We start from the raw sequence: 9,641 nt of genomic DNA, 5'->3' as shown, positions 1-9,641 counted from the left end.
CATACGAACCAAATTTCTGAAAATTGAAAGGAAGAAAGAGTTACCTGAAAATAGTCTATTAAAAGAAATACCCAGAAAGATAACCATTAAAAGTTATTGTCATTCAATGTCAAATCTTATATATATATATATATATATATATCTTATCTTAGAAAATGATCAATTTACTTCCCATTCAAAGTGATTAACATAAGACTAGCCATTTCGTGGATGATCCCCCACATACTCTGACCGGAATGTGGCTTATATAAATATCATTAGGTCAATTTTGTTGAATTATGAACAAGTCACTGCAAGTATCTAGATACACAACGAAATCATATTGCTAATCAATTCAACTTTGTTCGTGGTCAGAACTGAGGCCATCTAAATGAATATTAACATAATGAAGGATAAGCAATGGTTTATTTAGTCTGAATCTCTTCCTTTTTAGTTGACAATGCCAATAGTTTTTAGTTTCTTCAATGATGAATGTTTTACATAAATTTCATTTCTAACTTCCAGAAATAAACACATACACAACATTTACTAAATTTTTTAATAAAACATCAAACATAAATAGTCAAATATTTAAGAGGAAAAAGTAGACATTTAAGCCAGCACTAGTTTTCACTTTATTCTTCCTCTGGGGCATTGGAGGGTAGACTTATCTGGGATTATAGAATAATGTTATGATGCTGGTGCTATAATGATCAACTATACAAAAATGGGAAATGGCTTGACAAAATTTACTTTCATATCTGGAAGTAAAGGCCAGTAGCTCACTGGAGTCCACTGCAAATATCTCACACTGGCCTCATCTGTGGAAAACTACTATGGTTTACCATTCTTACCACATTTTACCACCACTTAGCACTCCCTGGCATTCTGATCCTTTTGCTCAGTGAAGCTCACTTCAGTCTGTCAAAACAGCAAGGGGGAAAATCCCCAAATGAATAGACGAACAAACACTTTTAATGTGAACAATCATATTCAGACCAACCTCTTTTACAAAAATACAAGTTAGTGGATTTTTTTTTCCTTACATAACTCAAACATTGGTATTTTTTTTCCTGCCTCTCCTAAAATGGCACCTCTCATTTTATTTACATCTGCCATTTCTTTGTCTATTTTTCTGCAATTGATACCTCATGTTATTCTTTTTGATTGTGCCTTATAATTTCTATTCCAGAATATTTGATCTTTGGCCAGTCAACTTTATCTCATTCTGTGAGTAAATTTACTAAAAGGCAGTAAAAATCACAAAAGGAAAAAGAAAACAATAAGCACTAGCAGGATCCCATTTGAACAATCATATAATTTTTTTTTTTATAAGAAAAGCATTCATTTTTATTGGGTAATCTAAAACCATTCTTGTATGATAATATGTGTCTTTCAGCATACTCAAATGCATTGACATTCAATATGAACAGCAAGCTACTCACAAGAAATCAAGGTAATACACAAATATGTTTAGTTGGTAGAATCCCAGCAGCCTATGACAATGTGCAGCAAACTTTCCTTATAGTGGATGCGAACTCCAGTAACATCTGGATATTTTTGGTAAAGTTAAGGAAAAGCTACTGCAGTCAAGAGATAGGTAATCTTTAGACTTCAAAGATTGGCTGCCAGGGGACCACAGTGAAATATTAGTCCTGGAGCCCAAGAAAAACAAGAAGATGAAAAGGAATGGATTTTTCCAAATATGCAAAATTATTTCATACAGATGCTTAGCGTACTATGATTTGACAGGTTTACACTGATAAACCAAACAGCAAAGATAAACATTTAACATTATTTATAGCTTCAGTGATAGAGAACACAGGTTTTAAAATAGGCAGCAATAAGTTCTATTATAGCTCCTGAGACAAGTTATCCTATGCCCTGTATCCACCCCATGCCAATGAAAAAATGGAAACAGAATAAAAAGTGATTTACTGTATGGGAATCAGAAAGTACATGGAAAGTGACAAAATTGTATGTTATTAAACGACAAAACATATTTTGAGGCTTTATTTAAAAATCTCTCACTGTTCATTATCAAAGTACAAGATTGTTTGCATACCAAGAGACAGACTGTAAACATAGGAAATTTTCATTAAGGAAAGATGGGTTTACTGTAATTTGATCTTTTACAAAAAATTACTGCAAGTTATTGATAACAGAATTTCTCTTTTACTTTCTTAAGTCTAATTCTCTTGAAAATTCAACCAATGTTTCCATTCTGTTGAGCTAAAGTTCAATCATGGTCACCTTAGGAAATACCCCTGTTTATTTGTTAATGAGAAATACAAACTGAGTGGCACATATTTCCATTGTCTCCTCAGGCCAAAGGTTTCAGCTTCATTATATTTTACAAGAAAACAGAAGACCTGCAGTGGCCCTGTTAAGTCTTTCACGTTGAAGCTGAGGTTTAATGACGGCAGTGGAGGAAAGCAGTGGTGATGCAAAGCAAGACCAGCCCAATTGCCTTATCTGACATGGAATCTCTTTCCTGCTTGGCTTGCAGCAGCAAAGCGTTTCTGGTCAGGTTGCCTCCACCAAACCTGATTGAATCAAAGAGTGACATGCTCTGGTAAATCCTGTTTCAGGGCGATTCCTTCCAGACCAGGAGTCGGTGCTTCACTCTGTTTGTTTGGGGATGATGCTAATATGAAGAAAATTATCCGGATAACTCAGATGTTCACTTAGCCACTGCAGAGGTGTTTCCAACATTGGCTCAATTCCATGAATCATCACTTGATTCCTTCTTTCCCCATCTATTCCAAGAAAGAAATCCAACAATAATCAATAGGAGTCAAAACCAATGAAGAAAAAATAATCTGTTGCATTTTCCAAATCTTTAGTGAATTAAATAGATTTTAAACCTGTTTTGTCCCCTGAACAGGAAATGCAGACATGGAGAAAGTTCACATGTTGCAATATGTATCACCCAAAACAGAAACCTGAGGGTTACAATGAATTCTGATAAAAATTCTGTTGCTATATGTGAAAGTATTCATTCTTTCTTAATTACTGTGCTTACCTAAGACTGACGTTAGTGAAACTATAGTGGAGAAAACAGAAAATACTCACTGACCAAATTATTGTAGTTACACATTAAAAATTATATATGGGGATTAAAAATGACAAGTACATGCAGTCGGTCCATGTATATTTTAAAAATGTAAAACAAATGTGACTAGCAATCATCAAGAAATGAGATCAGCATTTCAGATATTGAATAAAACAGACAGGAGCTTTGGTTGATTTTCAGTAAAGTGTCCAAGTATAACTCAAGAAGTGTTAGAGACAATATTAGAACAACAGTTAAAGTTTTAATCAGAAGGAACTAAGAGTCTGACTGGGGGATTCCTGTCTTAAGAGTCATGAAACCTGATTGATTTTTGTTAATACCCATTCACTAATTAAAGGATACAGGAATGGGGGTTGGAGCTCAGTAGTAGAGCACTTGCCTTGCACACGTGAGGCCCTGGGTTTGATCCTCAGCACCACATAAAATAAATAGATTAGTAAAACAAAGGTATTTGTTTTTAAAGGACATAGGAATTGCTTTTCTTATAAATTCAAATTTTATTTCTACTTAAATATAAGATTATATTTTTGTTTTCATAATAATCAGAAACAGAAACACTCTATTATAAAAGGAAAACAAAGAAAGAAAACTCCAAACTTCTCCAAGGAAAAGAAGAAAAAATCCCAACAAACAAAAAGCAAAAAAACTAAGAAGCTTTCTTTTACTCTTTTAACATAACTCTTGTTGAGTCTGCTTTTGGTCTCTTCAAAACACAATGTCACATAGTGGGGTAGGGAGAGGGAGCATGGGAGGAATAGATGAACTCCAGATAGGGCAGAAGGGTGGGAAGGGAGGGGAGGGGGCATGGGGTTAGAAATGATGGTGGAATGTGATGGACATCATTATCCAAAGTACATGTATGGAGACACGAATTGATGTGAATATACTTTGTATACAACTAGAGATACAAAAAATTGTGCTCTATATGTGTAATAAGAATTGTAATACATTCCGCTGTCATATATAAATAAATATAAAATATTAATTTTAAAAAAAGACAGCTTCCTGGAGATAGAAGGCAAAATTAAAAAAGGGGAATTCATGGAACTCAATGAGGGAGGAATATCCCACTTTTCCCTTCTGCTTTACACAAAATGACTTTCCAATCCTAGTGCTATTATGTTGGGAAAAAGAAGCAAGAGGATGTGTGCTAATAATGGCTTGGTTGGTACCTGAAACAAGGTCTTTTTAAAGAAATATTTAGACTTCCTATTAGAGGTAGCACAGTCCTAGGAAGTGACAGTCTAATAGAGGACACAAAAACATAAGAGTTGACAAAAAAAGAATACAAAAATAAAAACCTAACAAATATACCACCAATTCTAAATACAACCAAATAAACAATATAAACAAACCCCCAAGGTACTGTGTTATAGTTTAACTCAATTTTAGGAAAACATATCACCTTGTATGCCACTAGTCTTAAAAATGCTTTAATCATTTCAATTTTTCTAGCAGACTTTGTTAGATACTTTTTCACAGTTATGATCACAGCATTAATATGATTGGTTTTGATAATAATGGCATGGGTCATCTATAAATAAAAATTAAGCTTTATACAGGATACTACAGAATGCATATTATTAGTACTTTGGGAAGACTTTTTAAAATTAGCATTTAAACAGACAAGCCCTCAATTATTTGGAATGATTCATTCTTTGCAAGTTCTAGATTGCCAAGATTTTACTGTATTAAATCTTTCTTAGAACATTTGAAAACTTTTTTGGTATAGTTCTCTATATTCTTAATATATGCTTCTTTGAACTATTTCAATATTCTCAGAATCTTCCTCCTACTTAGCACTGAGTCAAAAAATGAAAGAGTAGTGGTGTAAAAGTTCTTAAAGTGTAAAGTTTTTTTTTTTCTTAAGCCAGTCACCTTTAGAACTTCTCAAACAGAAGATACAAGCAGCAATTCAATATCCAAAACACTGTGCCCAAAGCAATATTTAAAAGAAAGCAAATAAAATATTCCATAAAATCCACTGATGCAGTGTGGTAGAAAGGCAAAAGACTAACTTTATTGTCATATCCCTAAACAGAACAGTTTAGGATGTGAAATACACTGTCTACATATGTCCAAATATTTCCCCTGTATTTATCTTTTCTGTTTTCTGACTTCCCTCAACATAATTGTAAGCAGTGGGATTCTTAGAATGGGATAGCAGTTCCCTTGAATCTACTAAGTTTCTCTCTTACTCACCACTGCAGCCTCAACTGGCTAGCACAGAGCCAGTCCATAATAATTACTCAATAAACATTTTCATACAGATGTACTAGATATATGGGTATTTACTATACTATTCTTTCAACTCTTCTATTTGCTTGAAATGTTTCAAAAAAAAAAAAAAAAAAAATCCTGGCTAGAGAAAAATGTTTTCACAGCTTGGACAATTTTGTTGCTGGTAGAATATACAGTTCAGTTCAAGTTGTTTTGAAAACAGTTGAGATTTTTTTTTTTTTTTTTTTTTTTTTTGGTGGTGGTGGTACTGAGGATTAAAACCAAAGGTGTTCTACCAACAAACTACATCCCCAATTTCTTTGCATTTTGAGACAGTGTCTCACTAAATTGCCCAAGAACTCGTGATCCTCCTGCCTCAGCCTCCCAAGTAGATGGGATTATAGGCATGGGCCACCATGCCCAGCCAAGAATGGTTTCTGATGGCTACCTTTACTTACTATGTAGAAGAGCTTAACTTGTAAAGACTGCTTTGGTTATTAAAACAACAAAAAGTAAATGACATTTCCAGGTAAACCAAGCAGTATATATACTACCACCTTAATTCATACCACCATAATATTAACAAAGCAGGACCAGACAATTTGGCAATATCTGAACTAACAAAAACGAACAATAAACAATGTATATTTAATTTTTTTCTAAACAATATAAAGGAAACACTTGCTACTGCTAAAGTAAACTATGTTTTTGGTAAATATGTCTTTGTTTCAAAATGGGAATCTAGAACTTAGTACCTGGAATGAGAAACATGTCACTACAAAGTAAATGACTCAGGAGAAAAAACGTTACTGCATTCCTCTCCTAGTCAGGGCTTTTTTTTTAAAAAAAAAAAAAATTGTTTTGTTTTGATTTTTTCGTGGTACAGGGCACACTGGGCAAGGATCACTACCACGCTACAACTCCAGTCTCTACTTGGGCAATTTTACATAATATATATTTTTGCAGTACTGGGGAATAAACCCAGGGGCTCCCAAACACTGAGCTTTATTCCCTCCATTTTTATTTTTGAGATAGGATCTTGCTAAACTATTGAGGCTGGCCTTGAATTTGCAATCCTCCTGCTCTAGTCTCTAAAGTTGCTGGGATTTCAGGTGAGCATCACTCTGGGTTTTTTTTTATTTTTAAAGTTAGTTTAACACATTTTAAATTAGACAAACATTTCAGATAGTAATCTAGTAAACTAGTTCTATTTATTTAATACATGTCATTTGTTAGGAGTAACTTTGATATAATTTCAAATTTATAGTGAATATTTTCTAATAGATTTTACTTAACACAATCACACTACAGTTATCTATATTAAGAGATAATATAATACTATTAAGTAGTCTATATTCAAATTTTACCAAACATCTCAGTAATGTATTTTTTTCCCCTCAAATTCAGTCTAGTATTGTCTTACTGCATTGTGTTGCTTTAACAAAATATATGAGACTGGGTAATTAATGAGAAACAGAAACTTCTTTCCTTTTTTTTTTTTGGTACCAGAGATTGAACTCAGGGGTACTCGACCACTGACCCACCCCTAGCCCTATTTTGTATTTTATTTAGAGACAGGGTGTCTCACTGAGTTGCTTATTAGTGCCTTGCCATTGCTGAGGGGGGCTTTGAACTCGCAATCCTCCTGCCTCAGCCTCCCAAGCAGCTAGGATTACAGGCCTGCGCCACTGTGCCTGGCAGAAATTTATTTATTATAGTTTTGGTGGCTGGGAAATTGAAGTTCCAGGTGCTGGCACTGGTGTGGGCTTCTGTGCTATGTCTTCATATGGTAGAAGGTAGAAGAGCAAGAGAGAGAACCCATTCCTACAAGCCCTTTATAGCAGGATCAATCTGTTCCTTTTAAAGGACTGACCTCTCCAGCACATTTGTATTTGGGATTAAGTTTCCAATGTATGAATTTTGGGTGATACACAAACACAGAAGGACTCTCACATTGCATTTAATTTTTATTTCTCTACTTTCCTTTAATCTGCAACCGTTTTTTTTTTCTTTTAGACATTCTTTGTATTCTCTGACAATTTTAAATAGTATATTTCATTATTTTGTAGAATGTCCACATAGCATTTTAAAAAACCAGTACCTATTTTAAAGTGAACAATTTTAGAATTATTTCATTTGAATAAAAGTAAATTCAGACATATTTTGGTTATATGAGTAGAATGATAGGAATCACACATAGAAACAAGAATAATTAAATAAAAATCAGGAAGTAATTTACAATAAGTATATCACATGATATATACAGGTCACTAATGAAAATTACTAACTTAAAATATCAGCAAAATCTTACCTATACGTAAAAATGTTGCCTACATATAGGTAATGCAATGAATACAGTAATATACAATATAAATGAGGAAGAAAAGAGGTCTAATCACAGACTGATAGTTTCAAATCCTAATCTCTAAGGCTGTATGGGATACGCAAGCAAAGAACCTGGTAGAGTCTATTACAGGGCCTGAGCATGGTAGATATTCAGTAAAGTGATTCTCTTTACCACACCTTCCAGGGTGTCAAAAATATTATTTATCAAGGAAATGAGGACAGAAGACAAGTTTTAAGAAGGTCACGATTTGCTACCAAAAGGCAAGGAATCTACAATTCTCTTCTTAAATTTACAGTTACAGGAGTAAGTTAATTCTTTTAATACCATATATATATATATATATATATATATATATATATATATATATATATATATATATATATATATATATTATAGATTCAATTTCACTGTTGAAAAAAAGACAACAAAACCAGTCAATGATTATACTAAATAATACTTGAAAAAAATCTGAAAGCAATGTAAACCCTCTGGATTAATTTCATAGTGCTCAATGTTTAAATTTAGTAAAACACGCAGAAGTCAAATGAGCCCCAATGTACTATAGTTATACTATTTCTTAAAGTTATACTATTTAAAAAAACTTTATAAAGATTCTTTAAAAAAATACAAAAAACATTCATATAGGAGACAAAACTTTTAAAATATTTATGACACACATTTTATGTACATTATTACTTGAGAATTTACACAAAGTGATGATTTGCCTGTCAAGAGATTTCTATTGCCAATGGCTCATAAGCTTTTATCCTTGCATTTTATCCTCATTTCTAAGCGTATTTCAACAAGGAATATAACCTAAAGCTCTTTTAAAAAGAGTTACTTGATTTCTAGTGAGATGCTTAGGTTTTCTTCTTATAATTAATAAATAAACCAATGAAATCTCAATTTAAAGGAGGCTAAAGAAATGGATATCTTCAAGGGACAGAAGCTTTTAATAGGAGAATTTCAGTTTAATTAGATAATTTTTTATTAAAGTTCATACTTAAATATGGAAAATAGCTAGTCAAATGATATAACCATTAAGTTAGTATTGTGGCTTTATATCTATATTTTATGATTTAGGAGTAAATTAAAGCTTCTGAAAAGTATTTAATACTTCGGAAAGAATTTTAAACAAAGAGATGAGCTTTTTGATCACCACTAGTCTGAATGATTTTGTTCTAGCTGACAAATTCTTTAACCTCTGATACGTTCATTAGTAAAATGCCAACTAATTGAATCCATTGACATGAAAAACCACAGGCTGAAATCTGAAGTGCATACATCATGCTGAAGGATTTTGACTCAGCCATGGAGGTAATAGTCAGTGAGGTCAGGTCAAAGGGGGTTAAACCAAGCCAGGATATAGCCAGAGGAATACATCAAACACTGATTTTAAAAGGGCAATTAATCTTAGACAGAAATGCTTCCTGGGGAATGAGATCTCAATCTTAAGAGCACACTACATGATGTAGCAGTAAAAATGAACATATACAAGCTTACAGAGCTTTTATCCTATGATCACAAACAGAAGGAGAGTGCTGTTTATCAGAGAACTACAAACCCATTTAAAAATACTTACATTAACTTCTTCCGGATCTATATTCACTTAGCTGTACAGGTTTAATGAAAACATATACCAGTAAATATATTTCACATATCTTTTTTTGTGTATAAAATCTTATTTTTGCCCCAAATATTTCCAGAATCTTGACTTAATATTAATCCTGAATTATTTTTAAACAAGAATTACAAAATATGTCTAATTAATTCTTATATTGACTTTTGCTTGTAATCATATTTTTTAGTGGGGAGAGAATATAAACCAAACAGTTTTTAAAAACACATATGGTTAATTATAATTGTAAAAAGAAGACTGTATTAAGTGATTATAAGACCATTTTAATAAACTCATGAAAAGCCTTCTGGCAAAACAAAAATAAGGTAATAGATGTTAAGCCTTACTACTAAAAAAAAATTAATAAAACTTGGAAATCATAGGTTCAAAGTGTTTTGGAT

At 32.6% G+C, this 9,641-nt stretch overlaps 1 protein-coding gene across 2 annotated transcripts in view; it reads right to left on the bottom strand.

Moving 5' to 3' along the window:
* Positions 1–386: 386 nt before the first annotated feature.
* The window catches only part of Atg5 (autophagy related 5), a 118,913-nt gene continuing 109,658 nt past the window's right edge, over positions 387–9,641 (bottom strand). Inside the window, exon 8 of one of the 2 annotated variants that reach the window (XM_071613172.1) lies at positions 387–2,738. In XM_071613172.1, coding sequence (XP_071469273.1) covers positions 2,602–2,738 — 137 coding nt within the window. In that variant the 3' untranslated portion in view covers positions 387–2,601. The remainder of the gene's footprint in view (positions 2,739–9,641) is intronic. The other variant, XM_071613173.1, reaches the window with a different exon arrangement.

The sequence above is a fragment of the Marmota flaviventris genome, chromosome 6, assembly GCF_047511675.1.
Source record: "Marmota flaviventris isolate mMarFla1 chromosome 6, mMarFla1.hap1, whole genome shotgun sequence".
NCBI classification, from domain to species: Eukaryota; Metazoa; Chordata; class Mammalia; order Rodentia; family Sciuridae; genus Marmota; species Marmota flaviventris.
Note: the sequence above shows the minus strand (reverse complement) of the source record. Positions and strands in the feature narration are given on the sequence as shown.